At 45.2% G+C, this 18,920-nt stretch overlaps 1 protein-coding gene across 3 annotated transcripts in view; it reads left to right on the forward strand.

Moving 5' to 3' along the window:
* The window catches only part of RARB (retinoic acid receptor beta), a 466,970-nt gene that overhangs the window by 354,741 nt on the left and 93,309 nt on the right, over positions 1-18,920 (forward strand). For all 3 annotated transcript variants that reach the window (XM_060099507.1, XM_060099508.1, XM_060099509.1), the window contains exon 3: positions 7,366-7,507. In XM_060099507.1, coding sequence (XP_059955490.1) covers positions 7,366-7,507 — 142 coding nt within the window. The remainder of the gene's footprint in view (positions 1-7,365; positions 7,508-18,920) is intronic.

An 18,920-nucleotide genomic window follows, 5' to 3' on the forward strand; every position in this document is an offset into this window, starting at 1 on the left:
AGGCAATTTTTTTTTTTTTTTTTTTTTTTTTTTTTTTTGCCGTGTGGCTTGAAGGATCTTGGTTCCCTGACCAGGGATCAGACCTGTGCCCCCTGCAGTGGAAGCACAGAGTCTTAACCACTGGACCGCCAGGGAAGTCCCCAGGCAATTATTTTTCACAAAAATATTTTAAAGCCTAATTCTTAACCACTAGCCCACTATCTGAACCAACCAAAAAATCACCCCCTTTGGGAGAGGGTGAAAGATATTATATGTGATGATATCTGAAAACTAGAAGGTGAAACAGGGCCCATGAATGGGAGAAAAAATGATGAGAATCGGAGCAATGATTTGAGAGTATGAGAGGAGAGAAGGAGGCCCAACTTAATGTCATATCAAAATATGAAGAAGGAGTGAGATGAGTCACTTTTCTCCATGTCCTGTTTAGATTTGGGACATCTGACTAGTCCATCAAGGGAATTACGAATTGTAAGTAGTTAGGTATAGGAGGATATTTAGGTTTACAAGAGACATACCGTTCCTTCTGATTTAGGATTGTTTCTGTCCCATAGATAGTACGTTAGTTAGAACAATGGCACCTCATATCCCCAAGGGGAGACAGAAGAAATCTGAGCAGGATGTGGGCATTCCATGGTTATTGCTATGATGTGAAGCAAATGTTTCGCAAATGGCTGTAAGGCCTATGTGGCCTTCTCCACCAAGTGACTATTTTTTTTTTCTTTTTGGCTGGACCCCAGTTCTTTGATAGCAAGAGTAGAAGAGTCTGTGAGGTAAGAGAGGTTGAAAAATCCGTAGTTAGAAAACACTCGACCCAGTTTGTGATGCAGGTCTAGCTTCTTGATCTAGGTAGTTAGAGCATTAATTGTGTCACTTGCTTTGGCGATCTCCAACAATAGAAGTCACGCTTAAGCTGCAGAAGCCATGATTAGGCAGCAGAAGGCAGGTTTCACCAAGTTAGCAGTTAACCAACAAAAGTTAATTAACAGATTAACCAACACAAATCATGGCTAACCAACAGAAGTCCTGATTGACTAACCTGATTACAACTCAGATCAGTGGGTCTTCTTCTAACCTCAGGGAAATCTGGATGCTTCCTTCCCGAAGTACACATATATCATCCTCAAGCAATACATTATCACTGAGGAATATTTTGTGGAATCAAGGTGTAGCTCATCCAGGACTATCGCTCTGGCTCTGTTTATAGCTGAGGATGTCCATTGTTCGTTCGTTCAGTCGACAGCTGTTTGTTGGATATCTGCCATGTGTCAGGTTCTGTCCCGGTCCTGGGGATATGCAGTTGATTTGTACCAATCCATTTGTACCAGGTGCTGAAATATTGAACTGTGTTCCTACCAGTTGTTGACTAACCATTGCCTTCAGTCTTTGTCTCCTTGAACCCAAGTCCACTGTGGTGAGTCCAGGGAAGACACATGAAGTCACCGTGGAGTCCCCATCTTGTCCACCCTAGTTCTGTGGAGCCGTCCCCCAAGCCCTTCCTTGTCCCCTGTCAGGGAGGCTGGAATCCCAGCAAGAAAGATGTCACACTTGGTGGTGCTTCTGTGACACCCAGTGGTGGAAATCTCTGAAGCCCATGGAACTCCTGAGGCTGTGACTGCTGGCCACAGACTGGACTTCCCCCACGATGGCCATGTAACCTCTGAAGTAGATGGTACTATTGATTAATATTTTAACTATCATACTCAGATAGGTGTGATGTAGAAGGAAAAGCAAAAGCCCAATGTTGTCTAGAAGAGGAAGCATTCATGTGTGCTTGGATCAGTCAGAGGAGGCTTCCTGGGTGAGGTGACATAACATCTTCAAAACCTGTTAGAAGTTTTCTGTGTTTACTGGGAAAAAAGGATGTTTCTGGAAAGTGAAAGAGGAAACTCGTGGCACCAGCAACCCTAGGCTTGGTGTCAGAAAACCAGGCCCTCAGACTTCCTGATGACCAGCAACCATGAGCCAGGATTGACACTCCAGCCTCCATCCGGTCACAGATACCTGCCCCAGGTCCCCACAGAGGTGTGGTGAGGTCTCCGCTCCAAGATAAAGGTGACACCATCTGAAAGCCCTCTTGTTGGTGTCTTTTAAGCCCCAGGCTAGTCCCAACAAATCGCAGGGTTTTTTTTTAATTTTTTTATTGAAGTAGAGTTGATTTACAACGTTGTGTGTTAATTTCTGCGGTACAGCAAAGTGATTCAGTTATACACATATATACATTCTTTTTCATATTCCTTTCCATGATGGTTTATCCCAGGATATTGAATACAGCTCCCGGTGCTGTACAGTAGGACCTTGTTTTTTATCCAGTCCATACATAATAGCTTCCATCTGCTAATCCCCAGCCTCCCACTCCATCCCTCCCCCAACCCCCTCCCCCTTGGCAACCGCCAGCCTGATCGCTGTGTCTGTGAGTCTGAAGAAATCGCAGTTGTCACCCCTGCAGGTGGACGGTCTCTCCTTCCTTCGTCTTCAAACCTCCTCCTTGGCCATTTTCTTTGCCCACAGAAGCCCCCTCATCCTCACTCTCAAGCCATCCCAACTTGTCACTCCCTGGCGCGAGGACACACTTGGAGTCCAGAAAGGTACAGCTGGGAAGGGTCTTGGAAGTAAGCCTCCAGCCCCTCCCTCAGGAGATAGTGCGTGAGTGCGCCTAGCCCTGAGGCTGTGACTCTCCAAGCCTGCCCCTCTCCTTCCCTGCCAGGACTCTCCCACTGCACCCTCCTGCCCCCTCTCTGCCGTGGGGCTGCTCCTCCAAAGAGGACCAAATCCTTCATCTGTACTTGCTCAGCTTTTCAGTCTTTCCTCCTGCAGATGTGTCTCTACCCATCTCCTGGCTGCAAGAACTATCACACTTGAACTCGGTACTTTGCTTTGATGGAAAACTTTTTTTTTTTCCACTTAAAAATTTTTTTAACTTAATTTTTATTTTATATTGGAGTTAGTTTCAGGTATACAGCGCAGTGATTCAGTTATACATATACATACATCCATTCTTTTTCAGATTCTGTTCCCATGTAGGTTATTATGGAATATTGAGTAGCGTTCCCTGTGCTATACAGTAGGTCCTTGTTGGTTATCTATTTTATATATAGTGGTGTGTATATGTTAATCCCAAACTCCCGATTTACCCCTCCCTCCCCTCTTTCCCCTTTGGTAACCAGAAGTTTATTTTCAAAGTCTGTGAGTCTGTTTCTGTTTGAACTCAGTACGTCTAAAGCTCATTTTACATGTAACAACTTTGGGATACAGTTTTGATTCCCAAATTATGAGGCTCCCAACTTTAGGTGGGACAGATTCATGGCATTAAACCTCATTGAATCACATAGTGAGAAACATGTTTATTTTCTCTGAATTCCTCAAGAGAAGCTTCAAAAAAAAAAAAAAAAGAGAGAGAAGCCTCAAGTCAGTGCTGATCTGTAGCTAGGTCTTGCTCCATTCCCTTTCACCCAGGAGTGAGGGTTAGCAGAAGCAGGATCCAGCGAGAGTGAAATCGCATCTGATTATTGTTTTGTTCGACTTCATTTTATTTATTTTATGAATGCCTTCTCATATTGACAGTTGGTGCTGGTATTCAAATTGAGCCAGAGGTTAAAGGTTTCCATTTTAAATAATGTTAAAGATAAAGGAAGAGGGGGCTTCCCTGGTGGCGCAGTGGTTGAGAGTCCACCTGCCGATGCAGGGGACATGGGTTCGTGCCCCGATCCGGGAAGATCCCACATGCCACGGAGCAGCTGGGCCCGTGAGCCATGGCCACTGAGCCTGCGCGTCCGGAGCCTGTGCTCCGCAACGCGAGAGGCCACAGCAGTGAGAGGCCCAAGTACCGCAAAAAAATAATAATAATAAATAAATAAAAATAAAGGAAGAGGGACTTCCCTGGCAGTCCAGTGGTTGGGACTTTGCCTTCCATTGTAGGGGGTGCAGGTTTGATCCCTGGTTGGGGAGCTAGGATCCCACATGCCTCGGGGCCAAAAAACCAAAACATAAAACTGAAGCAGTATTGTTAACAGATTCAATAAAGACTTTTAAAAAATGGTCCACATCAAAACAAATCTTTAAAAAAAAATAAAGAAGAATCAACCTAAATAAAACATTAAGTAGATAAAATTTTGGTGACACGGGCTATGGTGCCGCACGCACGCACGCACACACGAGGTCCTCCAAGCAGTGGAAACGAGGTTTACAGAACGGTTCACAGTATCTACTGTGGAGGAAAGGGGTTTGGACAATGCAAACCTCTCTTTGGCCTCAGAGGGCATTTCTGTTTACCCAGCCCATGAATAAAAATACCTCACAGCATACATTTTAGTCAGCAAGTATTCTACCCTGGTGGAAATGATTTACTGAAACTTAGACCTCCTCCTGAAATCCAGCCCAAGCTCTGATTGGGAAAACCGAGAAGTCCTATTTAGTTTCTGCTGTCATTGCTCCTGAACCACGCTGACTGCATAATTAGTGACATATAAAGTTCTTAATTCTCTCTTCGTCTTTCCTCCGGGTGTCAGGAGATGGGTTTCCGCTCCTTTGTGCTCACTCACTAAGAATTTGCTGAACTGATTATTCAGTTTGTAATAAGTGGAGGAGGTCACCTTGGTCCATACCTCACTTGCTTCACACCTGCAAAAAGACCGGATCTTCCATGTGTCAGTGTAACTTGACGGGAGAGCAGTGAAGTTTCTGTCAATTGAGTTTGTACATCTGGCAGCCGAGAGTGTCCTGTAGGTATTCTTTGCAGGAAAAAATATGTTTGAGGTGACCACAGTGCACAGATTCTCTTAGAGCTTCAGAGTATTTATAACCTGTTATTTTAGATTCTGAGCATATTTGTAGCTCCAGAGGTACAAAAATAAACTACGTTTTCTTGGAAAATGTGTGTGTCTGGGATGTGAGAGGAGTTGCAACCTTAAACAAGATTTCCAGGCGTTTACAGTCGAACGATGCCAGTAAAAATATGTTTTTTTAGATGTTAAAATCCTAGGGTGCCCACGTAAATATCCTAAGCAATGTGTGTTACGTGAGCTTCCTTTGCTGATGTGCTTTAGCTTTGAAGGTCTTTAGTTCTGGCTCCTGGGGTGTTAATGTACTACAGGGAAAGTTGAAGTCAGATGGCACGTCTTGTTTGCTGTTCAACACAGTGGATGGTGTGCTTCCCACATTCAAGAGAATTGTTACTAACGGAGGTAAAAGTCACATCACAATTGATGCGGTGTAACTCCTTGCTCGTGATACCCCTAGCAGCGTAGAGGTTTTTGTTGGGCGATTAGAAAAGACAGCAGGTTTACCCGTCACTCACTCTTCTATCATCTCTGTCTTAACAAGCGCCACTTAATTTTTCGTTCTCTGCAAAGCTGTGTGGGGAGATGGGTACACAGAGAGGAGAAGCTGGGGGGAGACCCTGTGCTCATGGAGCCTGAAGTGTGATTTGTTTCATCAGTGTTTCCAAAAAAATCAGGATAAATTGCTTCTTCAGTCAAAATATAACTTTCCAAAAGTTAAAAAAAAATACTTATTCAAATATGCAGTAAGCACATGTTGAAGACTTATTTCACTCATTAATGAGGGAAACAGTCAGATGACAAAGCTGGTTCAAAGAAGGATATGAAAAAAATAGGTAGGGAGGGAGGTAGGCAGACAAGACAGATAGAGTGATTGGAAAAAAGAAGGCTGGAATAAGGTGGCAAAGTTAGACCCAACTGCTTAATGTTCTACAAGGCAATAAAACAATAATCTTTGGTTATATTTCAACCAGGCAGGAATCTTTGCACCTATACTAGGCACATATGATTTATAAGTTACCAGTCTTCTGCAATCTTTACAGAGTCAAGGTTCAGTCAGTAATAAACAGTAAGTCAAAGGAAGTTACATTTCCCGAGACCGTTAGATGACTCGGGTAAGTTTGGCAGTCAGTGTGGCGTACGCATTGCCCTAGGTAACTTCCTGCAATGATGGAAATATTCTGTACATGTGCTGCCCAGTGTGGTAGCCCCTGCACATGTGTGGCTGTTGAGCACTTGAAGGGATTAATCTCCAGAGTTTACAAGCAGCTCATGAAGGTCAATATCAAAAAAAAAAAAAAAACAACCCAGTCAAAAAGTGGGCACCATTGTAAAGCAATTATACTCCAATAAAGATGTTAAAAAAAAAAAGAAAGAAAGAAAAAGTGGGCAGAAGACCTACATAGACATTTCTCCAAAGAAGACATACAGTGGGCAAAGAGGCCCATGAAAAGATGCTCAACATCACTAGTTATTAGAGAAATGCAAATCAAACTACAATGAGGTATCACCTCACATAGATCAGAATGGCCATCATCAAAAAGTCTACCAATAGTAAATGCTGCAGAGGGTGTGGAGAAAAGGGAACCCTCCTGCACTGTTGGTGGGAATGTAAATTGGTGCAGCCACTATGGAGAACAGTATGGAGGTTCCTGAAAAAAAAAAAAAACCTAAAAATAGAGCTGCCATATGATCCAGCAATCCCACTCCTGGGCGTATATCTGGAGAAAAACATGGTTTGAAAGGATACGTGCACCCCAGTGTTCATTGCAGCACTGTTTATAGTAGCCAAGACATGGAAGCAACCTAAATGTCCAGCCACAGGTGAATGGATAAAGACGATATGGTACATACATACAGTGCAATATTAGCCATTAAAGAATGAAATAATGCCATTTGCAGCAACATGGATGGACCTGGAGATTAGCATACTAATTTTATTTAATTTTCATTAATTTTGATTTAAATAGCCACACGTGATTCGTAGCTACCATATTGGACATCACAGCTCTCACATGCCATTAAGTGAGCAGACAATCATTTTTCTGCCTTGTTTCCAATCTTGGATAATATTTTTCTAAACACTTCGCAAATTAAATCGTGTTTTAAATATTATCACGAGAGCTAAATATGTAAGAGCATTTGGAGAAGACTCCTTTGGAAAGACCTTATTCTTTCACGAAGCGTATAATTTCTTGTGCAAGTGGAATGCTTCTTCTATTGGCTTTCTTGACAGTGGACTCACCTGATATCGTTCTGGCCAGCAAGGGAGCCACTTAGGAAGTTAAGCCTGTTTGGAGTGAACCCAAGTCTGCATTATGTTTTCCAAGTGAATTCTTGGTATTCATTTTCTTTCAGCAAGATAATAACGGTCCCGTTTTGATTAAAAGGGACTTTCTGGTTTGCAGCAAAGGGCGAGAACTGACTATTCGTATTTCACAAGGATTTTAAGGCTTAAATAAGTTAACTTTTCTGCTGCCGTCACTTCATTACTCAGAACGAACAGTCAATGCATTGATAAGGTTGGCTTTGATTTCTCGTGAAGCTCAGTAGTGTTGCTTAATTTTCTCATCTCCTTGGTTGCTTGCAGGGGTTTTTCCGCAGAAGCATTCAGAAGAACATGATTTACACTTGTCACCGAGATAAGAGCTGTGTTATTAATAAAGTCACCAGGAATCGATGCCAGTACTGTCGACTCCAGAAGTGCTTTGAAGTGGGGATGTCCAAAGAATGTAAGTGGAGTCTCAACAGTCTGTTTTCTCTTTGCCTTATCTACAAATATGGTTGCTCAGCCTCCAAAATCAAGTCATGGAGGACGTCACCGTGTGGAATTCAGGCGTGACATGAATGATAGTTTGCCAGGGGTAGGTGTCAACAGAGATGACATGGAAATAGAACAACTGTGGGGGTTTTCAGGTACAATTTGAGTGGCAGTTGGTGAAGAGGCAGGCGCTGGGTGCCGTGGACAGCAGGCTTGTATTCCAGAGAGGTTACTAACCAGCTCTGTGTCTCTGAGCCACTGGTAACTGGTCCTAGAGCCACATAGAGACTCTGTTTCCCCATCTCGACAGTAGGAATGAAGAGCTTTGCCTGTGTTGATGAGAATAGAATGAGGCGAGAGGCATGTGGTGATAATGGACCCTTTTTCAGAGGGGAGGGAGTGTAAAACGTTTGCTGGCAAAGAAACATTTAGAAACTTGGCACGTTGGCATTTTTCCAAACTCGATTCAGCCCCACTCCTCCAAACAATTACACACTTGATTAATTCAGAAGAGAACATTTGAATAGATTAAAAATGAGTGGTCCATAATCATCTGCTTGTGGGTCTTTGAATTATACATGCAGAGTACATATACAGGCAGAGTACATACAGCACCAAAAAATCACGAAGGGAACAAGAACATGCCAGGCGCGTGGCCGGGCTCAGGCAGGTGTAAGAAAGATGCAGGGATGTGTGCCTGGTTGGGCGCTCGGTGGAATCGCTGCCCACCTGCCCCCCCTGCGTCCCGACACTTGAGCATCTGAGTGGGGCACTGGGCGGGGCGCTCTGAGGGGCCCTGGAGATGCTAAGCCACGCCCACTGACCCCTACGAGAGTGGGATGAAAAACCACAGTCCGACAGCGGGGTTTGAAGGCTTTATGTCAGTTAGAAGCTCTTGGATTTTGGAACTGGGACATGTGGCCATAGGAGCGAGGCCCCTGGAGCCGGCCAAGGCTTCCCTGAGAGTGCACAGCTGGCGACGGGAGCTCTGCTGGGAGCTCTGACTTGGGACGTTTCTTGGTGGCCTGCCAGTGTCTTTCCTGCCCCTCACCTTTCCTAACTCTGCCCAGAGTTTACATAGGCTTTTCTACGTCTTGGGTTTCTACTCCTCAGGGAAGACATCAGGGTTGGATCCATTCATTTGACTCAGCCAGTCAGTATAACCTGCCCCAGCCACAGTCATTGGTTCATGGCGAACATGTAACCTAGGCTGGTCCAGTGAGAATGGGTTCAAGTCTCATGCTTGTGACCCATAAAAGGAAAAAAATGGTAAATCAGACTTCATCAAAATCAGGAAATATCTGCTGTTCAAATGACACTGTGAAATTAATGACAAGCCAAGCCACAGACGAGGAGAAAATACTCACAAATCACGTATCTGCTAAGGACTTATACGTAGAATATGGAAAACCTCTGAAAATTCAATGATAAGAAAGGAAGTAACCCAATTAAAAAAACTAAACTAAACTGAAATTCAAAATTGCCAAGATTATGAAAGACAGACAGACTAAGACATGACAGCTAAGTGCAAGGCATGATCCTGATGACCCTGCAGTGGAGGAAAGCTACCTATAAAGGGCATTATTGGGACAGTTATTGAAATTTGAACATAGGTTGTCAATTAGAATATCACATTCAATCAACTTTGAGTGTCCTGACTTTGATCATTGTGCTATTGTTACATAAGTGAATGTTCTTATTCTTGATATATGCCACTAACTCTCCATGGTCCAAAAGGGCTGTGTGTGTGTGTGTGTGTGTGTAGAGAGAGAGAGAGAGAGAATGAAAGAGAGGAAGAAAATGTGGCAGGATATTAAGACTTATGAATCTGAGTGAAGGGATACACAGTGAAGGAGTTCCTTGTACTATTCTTGCAACTTCTGAGCAAATTTGAAATTGTATCAAAATAAAATTACTAAAACAAAAAACTCATGCTTAGAATATTGGGGCAGAAGTGTCCTGCCTTCTGACGCATGTGAACAAGGAGATGCAAGTGTTCTCCAGCCCCAAGGGAGGTCAGCTGCAGAACAGAGCAGGCTCTGTGGATGGAAGAGTGGAAAGACAGAATGGTAAATATTCATGGTGTGTGAAAAAGCATGATACCTAACTGTATGATCTTAATTACATAAAAATGGATGCTTAGTTGTGTAAATACAGAAACGAGACCTAGAAGGACACATCAAATGGTAAACTGCTCGGGATTACGGATGACTTTGTTTTTTGCTTCTTGTGTTTTTTGGTTTCCTATTATGCACATGTTAACTTTGAAGAAATAAATGTTATTTTAAAAACCTTTTTTAAAAAATCAATGAATGTGAAGCTTTGAAGCTAATCTTTACTTAGCTCAGTCCCCAAACCCTAGCACTAATGAGAAAAGCATGATATTGCCCTGAAATAGGCAAATTATTTATATGTATAAGCGAGACTCACAGGATGATCCCCCTAACTCCCCATTTTTGGTCTGACATTCTGTAGATGTGGATGTTACACTGCAGTTCTGTGGGAGAATTTCAGTTCAGGCTAAAATTATAAATGAGTAAGCCAGATGTGGACTCAGGGTAAATCAGTACTTTTGCATTTATTTTGTGTGGGCTGGAGACCCATTTCCTGCTTACATTACTTAAAACCCATATCCTGCTTCTCTGTAAAAACTGGAAGGTTGGTTGCCAATTAAAAAAAATAATGTTTACACCCACAGGAGAACTCTAGTTTCAACCCTCAAGGAACTTATCACCTTAATTAGATTTAAAAATATAGAAATGGGAAGAAAATGGGATCATTATGCCCAAGTAAACAAAAATAAATATATTTTCTTCAGAAGGAAATTGAAGGGGAAGAAATATACACTTGGAGTATAGTGACTGAGAGTCTAATAGAAAAATTTTAAAGTTGAAACAGAAGGAAGCAGGAAAATATGAGAATCACTCATCAATTATACCACAGTACCCACCACTGAAACAAACCCGGGAATAACAGAGACTCATAGGATGGTGGAGCTGAAAACGGATCTTAGAGATTGATTTTCACTCACCTCTCTCCTTTGACATACGAGTACACCAGGACCCAGAAAGATGAAACACTTTTCCCAGCAAATCCCCAACTGGCTAAAGACAGAACCAAGCTTACAGTTCATGTCTGCCACCTCTGCTTGCCATGCTTCCTTTGCAGCACCAAGATTAGCAAGGTTTGCATTCCACTGGGGCCAGAGGTCATGTCACTTCACGAGTATGTATCAGAACCCTTTGGATGCAAGGGACAGAAAACCCAGCTCCAACCTTGACATAAGCTAAAAAATCAACACATGTAACTGGATTACACGACTGGATCCAAAGGCTCACATTTGTTTTAGGGGCATTCTCATCGTTCCTCTTCATTTCTCAGGGCTGGGTTTTTGTTTTTTGGGGTGTTTTTTGCTGTGTTGGTTTTGTTTCTGGAAAGATTTTCCAAATGGCTAATAAAGATGGCCAACCAATAGCCTACCCGGCAGAAAGAGAAAGCCTCAGATCCTCTGTGAATGCAGGACTTTGGGGTGTTAGGGGCTAAATACGGTGATTGGCTAGTTTTGGATCGTGTGCCCAGCCCCGGACCCACCCAAAGCACAAGAGCCAAGGGTGTGGAAGAAGTGTTTCTCAGTGGGAAACCAGAAAGTCAGGAGGCAGAAACGACTTCATGTTCCCCACGAAATATCGTCTCATAGCGCTGTTCCCAGTACGTTCTTATTCTTTATGCCGCGGGGGAAAAGAAAGAAAGAAACCTGAGAATCATCCCATGGTAGCAGCTAACATAGACGCAGTGTTTTCTATGGGCCAGGCACTGCATTAGCCTCTTGTAATACTTCATACCATTTGATCCTCATAACAACCCTGCAAGGTAGGTTAGTTATAATTCCTCTCTCCCTCCTTTCCAGCAAGATGTGGAAGCGGAGGCACAGGGAGGTTAACTTCCTCAAGCGAACCCGGTTGGTAAGGCGCAGCCCTGGGATCTGGGCCCAGGGAGCAATGTATACTGCATGCCATAAAAAGCAGCCTTGAAAACTCTGGGTTTTTTGGACAGTGGTTAATAAAACAATAATTACACTCCTTGCTACATATTAGAGATGTACGCCCTGGAAAATCATGTGCAAATTTAATTTTCATAGATCACATTTGGTTTTAAAAGTATAAGGGGATGTACCTGTAAAAGAAATCCTTTATTGTATGTCCCGTCAGCAAAGCATGATTATTTCTTCATTTTTCTGTTCTATAAATGCTGGTGGGTATGCCTTATATTTTCCAAGGGCTTTGTACAGTAGGGGAACCTTTTTTGTGGAGGAATAGCTCTTTGTCAGACCACGGAATTTGAAAGTGGTAACAGTAAGGGGGAAAAATCGATTTTCAGCTGCATTCTAAAAGCAGTACAAAAATTTATGAAGAACTTGGGGAGGAAGCAAAGGAAGTAACACGACTCCCAAGTTGAGTGATGAGCTTCTGCTGGCGGGTGGGAGGCTTGTAACCGTGTCAGGCAAGGAAAGTGTGCAGCAAAGCCCTAAAGTAGGAACAAGGAAAAAAGGATCAACAGTAAATGAAGACACAAAATTTGGGATTGTCAGTGAGCTATGCAGACAAGCTTATGTCCGTGATGGGGAGGGAGCCGGGTGAGACCACGCTGCTTGGAGACCACAGGAGCTGACCACACGCATTTGAGTCAGTTACGGAAATCCCAGCGATAGTTCAAGTCTTTCAGCCAGCGATCCTCAGACTTTTAAAAAAGGGTCAAATAGAAAATGTTTCGGCTTTGTGGACTGTATGATCTCTGTCTCAGTTCCTTAACTCTGCCATGGTAGCACAAACGCAGCAATAGAAAATACATGGACAAAGAGGATCTGGCTGTGTCCCAGTACATCTTTATTTACAAAAGCAGGTGTAGGGCTGGGTTTGGCCCGAGGCTTGCAGGGGCTCCCCCAGTGGTGACCTCACCCCCAGCTCGCCCCCGCCCACCGTCCCCAGCTTTCCTCCGACGGACTGTCACCCAGCTTCCAGCTGCCCTGGAGCCTGAGGACCCGTGAGCCTCACACCTGCATGCCTCACACCTGCACGCTCTGGCAAAGGCTGTGCCCTGGGGCTGGGTTTCCACTCGTTTGTCCGAGCAACTGCAGGAGCCTGCTGAGATGCCATTTGCTCTTGGAAGCCGCCCTCGGACCCCACCCCACACTCCCGCAGAGTTAGGCACTCTTCCCCCTGCGCTCCTGTGGGGCTCTGGACATACGTCCAGGAACCACAAGCTTATAGCACGAGGCTCCGTGGCTTGATTATAAACTCCTGAACGGCAAGCATCCTGTCTTCCTTACCATGTAGGCCGAGAAGCTAGTATGATGGTTTCCTCAGCGAAGTCAGAGTGGCCAAGTGGTTTGTTTACTTATTTATTTTTTATTGGAGAGTGATTGATTTACCATGTTGTGTGAGTTTCAGGTGTACAGCAAAGTGACTCAGCTATACATATACACATGTCCACTCTTTTTAAGACTCTTTTCCCATATGGGCCATTACAGAGTGGAGTATTGGTTCCCTGTGCTATACAGTAGGTCCTTATTAGTTATCTATTTTATATATAGTAGTGTGTATATGTCAGTCCCAGTCTCCCAATTTATCCCTCCCCCAAGGCTTACCCCACCCCCCCGTAACCATAAGTTTATTTTCTACATCTGTCACTCTATTTCTGTTATGTAAATAAGTTCATTTGTACCGTTTTTTAGATTCCACATTATAAGGGATGGGTGGTATTTGTCTTTCTCTGTCTGACTGACTTCACTCAGTATGATAATCCCTAGGTCCTTCCATGTCACTGCAAATGGCATTATTTCATTCTTTTTTATAGCTGAGTAATATTCCAGTGTATATATGTACCACATCTTCTTTATCCATTCCTCTGTGGATGGACATTTAGGTTGCTTCCATGTCTTGGCTGCTGTAAACAGTGCTGCAGTGAACATTGGGGTGCATGTATATTTTCGAATTGTAGTTTTATCTGGGTATATGCCCAGCAGTGGGATTGCTGGATCATATGGTAGCTCTATTTTCAGTTTTTTAAGGAACCTCCGTGCTGCTCTCCATAGTGGCTGCACCAATTTACATTCCCACCAACAGTTTACAAGGGTTCCCTTTTCTTCACACCCTCTCCAGCATTTACTGTTTGTAGACTTTGTGATGGTGGCCATTCTGACTGGTGGGAGGTGAGATACTTCATTGTAGTTTGTTTGTTTGTTTGTTTGTTTGTTTTGCGGTACACGGGCCTCTCACTGTTGTGGCCTCTCCCGTTGCGGAGCACAGGCTCCAGACGCGCAGGCTCTGCGGCCATGGCTTACGGGCCCAGCCACTCCACGGCATGTGGGATCTTCCCGCACTGGGGCACGAACCCATGTCCCCTGCATCGGCAGGCGGACTCTCAACCACTGCGCCACCAGGGAAGCCCTGTAGTTTTGATTTGTATTTCTCAAATACATAGTGATGTGGCTGTATTAAGAGATGACCAAACCCAGCATCTCCCTAGCTTTACATCGTGAAAAGTTGTCAGCCACAGAGCCTTTCTTGGTATAGCTATTCAGCTGTCACTCACTCACTTCTCTGCTCTGGGCCCAGAACAAGTTATGCACCTTCCCTGGGGCTGTGTTTTCTACCTGGATGCGAGGAGCATTACTGTTGACTGACAGCCTGGGCGTGATGTGAGAATTGATGCTTTTCATCCTGTTTAGACAACAGTGTTTCATCAGTCAGCTGCCTCTTGCCAGTTGCCTCTCCTGGAAGACGTCAGACCTTCTAGTGTGTTTGCTGGGCAGACTGTTCAGCTGAGCAGGCATCCTGTGTGACTGTGCACGAAAGGCCCAGTGAAGGTGGAGAGGCTGAGATGGACAAGGGGTGGCCGTGGGATTGCAGCTCCCTTTTGCCAAACCTTGGTGATACTGACTAAGGTTCTTGGCCTCCTCAATCAGTAGAAATTTACTAGAGGCCAGACAAGAAATCCAGACAAGGCTTTATTGGGGCCCCTGCTGCAGCAGAGGGGAGTGAGAACAAGCGAGAACAAGCTCACTTGCCCCCTGAGTGGGGGGCGAGCTGGTTCCTTATATGGGGTGAGGGTAGGGGCAGGGCCAGGGGCAGGGCCAGAGGTGTGGCTTAGGTGGTTTGCCCACCCCCTTTGGTGATGCTGAGTGCAGGGGGCATGCGCAGTGCCCTGCTCTCACTCCAGGCTCTTCAGAAGTGGCAGCTGGGTTTTCGGTCTTTTTGTATCTTGTGTATAATTTTGCCCCAGCTGTGCATGCACACAGCTATTTTTAGTCCCTTATAATTTCTTTGTATTTTGTTGCTGGAGCAGAGTTTGTCCAGGTGCAAGCACTGCAGCAAAAGGTCCCAGGTCCCAGGTCCCAGGTCCCAGCCTGTCTCATTGTCAGTGAAGTTGCTCACAGACAGAAGGCAGAGGTACAGGGACAGGCTGGACTTGGGGGAGGAGAGTGGGAGATGAGAACTAGCCTGAACCAAGACTCGTGAGCTGTGATGAAGGGGGAATTGTGGTCCCTGGTGCCTCTAACCTATGCCAGGTTCCGTGAGCCTCTGGCCTTCAGGTTGGGCGCCCTCCACCCGTGCCTGTAACAAAAGATGTTAGGGAAGGTACTGAGGCTGTCACCCCCTTCTATTTCTTCTTTCCTTTCTCACAATCGCTGGCTTTTAATTTACAAAGGACCCTCTTTTACATTCTCTTGGAGCTTATATTTATGTAGTCCACGCCTCTGAGGGGCAGGCAAAACACGTCTTTGATTTTGTGTGAGAATGCTGTTCGGGGTTTATTTCACAGCATTTTTTTTTTACTATGACAGTTTCATAAGTGTTTTTATAGAATAGAGCAATTGAATAATCTCTGAATTTAAGAGTCCCTAAGCACTCATTGACAACTTCTCATTTGGGGCATATTGAGCTTAAAAACAGCTTTTTATAAAGTCTCTAAATTCCGATTTATACTTTAGATGTGAATGTCCCCATGGGTGGGTTGGCTGCCATAAATGTGCTTTGTACGGACACTTAGATATTTCCACGAGAGGCTTTTGTTGTTCTCTGTTTCTCTCATTTCCCCTTTAGTGTTAAACGTACATTAAAACAAACCTTTTGGATTAAAGGCACTTAACCTCAGTTAAAATCACTTTTCTTGGTGCACAAATTATATTGATGTGCTCGTTGGTTCTATGGCTGGATTTTACTGGCTTAATAACGAGGAGATTCATATTGTCGGTTGCCTTGTGTACTTGGCAAATTACATGAAAATCATCATCAGGTCACGTAATGTCTTTCTCATTTCAGTTTATTTCTTCATTTGTTCCCACGTCGTAGCCCATTACTGTGTTTCTGAGGCTCACTGTGATCCTTTTGCTCTGTTCAGCAGAGATGCAGCATTAACCCTGCCTCCTCCCCGCCGCACACAAATCCCCCAAAAGCCCCTCCCCCTCAGCCCCGAATTAAATGAAAGACTAGAAACTTTATATTTTTATACCTAAAAGCGCCATGGAAGCTGGAAAATAAAAATCTGCTGTCCCATTCCACTGACCACATGTTTGTGTTTTCCCGCATCTGTCCAAGAGATTAAAACAAAAACAAAAACCCCACCAACAACAGATTGCCTTTGGGCACCTGCAGGCGGTGATGTCCGCGCCGCTGTGGGGCTTGCAGCCCCTTAGAACTCAGGCTGCAAAGGAAGTATTCAGATTCCTGCAGCTTTACGAACACATCATCTCCCCACAGCCTGGAAGGGGGACACTGGGCACGTTCTCACCTTAGAAAAAGGAGACATTTCCATTACGCAGCAGGACAGAGCAGAGGAAGGAAGGAACAAAGGGCTTTGAAGGGAGGCTGAGCTGGGTTCGAATCCGGCCCTGCTCTCGAGCTGTCTCGTCTTGGGCAGGACGCGTGCTTTTGCTGCAGGGCCCGAGCTGAGCCCCAGTGTGGGCAGCCTTGCTGGCGGGTCTCGTGCCTCGGACCGTGCCTGGCACATGGTCGGTTCTACATAAAGGACCCCTGTTCTCTCGGGTTCTTCCTCTGCTGTTGACACAGGCTCTGTTCTCTGCTGTCGCTGCCACAGCTGGTTGTTATTTTAATAACTACCGCCTTGGTCCTCCTTCAAGAGGCAGGTGAAGGGCGGAGGCTCTGTTCGTGTTGAATTGTTTATGATGCTGCGGTTTAGATGTACGGCCCCGAATATTATGTCACAGCATTAAGGAGAAAGCTTGCAGACATAGCTTCTAAAATAAATATCTGCCTTCCCTGGCTACTGTAAACTTCGAGGCAGGTGGCTCATCTGCCCGGAGATGCTGGGATGTGTAATCAGAGAACGGGACAGGATCCTGGCGTCATGGAACCCTACTCCATGGGGAAAGCTGAACTAGGGTGTTAGAAAGGATGCCTTCCTGCATCGTCAGCTCAAGGTGAGGCCTTGCGGTCTCTGGGGAGGTGCTGAACCCAAGCCAAATTGCCCCCGAGGCAAAGCCCCCTTCCTCCCAGCATCCTCCTTTTTTTGCCCACATGGCACCTTCCATCTCTCTGCATTCTTTTTTTAAGATTTTTTTGATGTGCACCATTTTTAAAGTCTTCATTGAATTTGTTACAATATTGCTTCTGTTTTATGTTTTGGGTTTTTGGACACCACGAGGCATGTGGGTTCTTAGCTCCCCGATCAGGGATCAAACCCGCACCCCCTACATTGGAAGGCGAAGTCTTAACCACTGGACCGCCAGGGACGTCCCTCTCCAAATCCTCTGTTTGGGACTCTGTGGCCTGCCTTTCCCCTGGATCCATCATCTCCTTTCTCCCAACCAAATCTTACCACCTTTCGGCCTCTACCCTGGCACTGCCTTTGCCGTCAGCCATGTGGGTGATACGAGCACAAAGTGCTTTACCAACATCAGGGTCTCCCAAGACTGAGGGTCATCCCGTGTGCTGGGCGGGGCAGGAATAGTATTCTGATCCCCAGTGTTCCTGAGATTCAGAGAGGCTGATCCCTGCCTAAGTCACGGTGCTGGCTGCAGCCCACGGGCCCAGTTCCAGCCCCTGGATCTTTTCAAGCTTCACTTCGCTTCTCTAACAGTAAAGTTCTTACGTACATTTAATGTTACAAAGTTTTCTGTATCTTCACCCATCTTTGTTCCCAAGGCACATATTCTATCGTTTACATATACGATTTGATTTGATGTATGTACTGGTTTAATACAGTATTTCCCCTGGTGTAAACTCTGCCCACAGTGGTGTGAAACATAATTTAGGGAGAGCTGAATAATATCAAATCATACGGTGGTAACGTTATTCCCTTTTCAGTCAATATGCATACAGTCTTTTTATTGCCAGGGAGAAAATCCGAGTTTGTTGCTGGTACACCCTTAGTTAATACCTCATGAACCTTTGCTCCCCACTGTTGTTGTTTTTTTTTTTTTTCTGCGGCACACGGGCCTCTCATTGTTGTGGCCTCTCCCGTTGCAGTGCACAGGCTCCGGACGTGCAGGCTCAGCGGCCATGGCTCACGGGCCCAGCCGCTCGGCGACATGTGGGATCTTCCCGGACCGGGGCACGAACTCGTGTCCCCTGCATTGGCAGGCAGACTCTCAACCACTGCGCCACCAGGGAAGCCCCCCACTGTTTTTAATAGAGAGGACAGGCAACTGTCCCTAGTGAGAAGTTGTATTTATTTCAGAGGTGTGTGAATTTTCTTAAGTGTCCAGATCGGACATATTTTAGGCTCTGCAGGCCACTGGGTATCAGTTGCCCTGATTGCAGCGTGGAAGTTTTATGAAGGAGCATGGCTTTGTTCCAGTAAAACTTTATTTAGTGAAACTTTATTTACAAACAGAGGCAGTTGACCTGAAAATGCCGTCTGTGTTTTACTCTTACCTCCTATTTATTTATGGCCAATGCTACTAGTTTCCCCTGTGTAGTAGTAAAATCAAGTTCTCTAAAATTTATCTAACCAAAAATTAATTTAGGCAGACATCATCAGAGGGTACTGGCCTGTGAGCACATGAAAAACCGTGAAGGTAGGCGTGGACTGAAGTTGGAGAAACGGTGGTTTTCTGTGTCAGCTGGTCAAGTGTTCTTGCACCTCGACAGGAACAGAACAGCATCTGGGCAGCTTTGGCCCCTCCAGGGCCCTGGGCCTTGCTAGTTGGTCTGGATCCCCCTGACCTGCCTCTGTCCAGCCCTCTCCCCACCCCGAGCTGCTCCCCTGCTGAGTGGAGGGTATGGGCCCTGCTTTACTTGCATCCTTGGGTTCGTCCTGTCCTGGTGCAAGGAGGGGTCGGTAATGGGTGGATCCCGGCGGTGGGATTTCAAGCATCCAGACCACCTGGAGGGGCAGCGGGAGACGCCAGGGAGGCCTCCAGG

Source organism: Mesoplodon densirostris, chromosome 5 (assembly GCF_025265405.1).
Source record: "Mesoplodon densirostris isolate mMesDen1 chromosome 5, mMesDen1 primary haplotype, whole genome shotgun sequence".
Classification (NCBI taxonomy): Eukaryota; Metazoa; Chordata; class Mammalia; order Artiodactyla; family Ziphiidae; genus Mesoplodon; species Mesoplodon densirostris.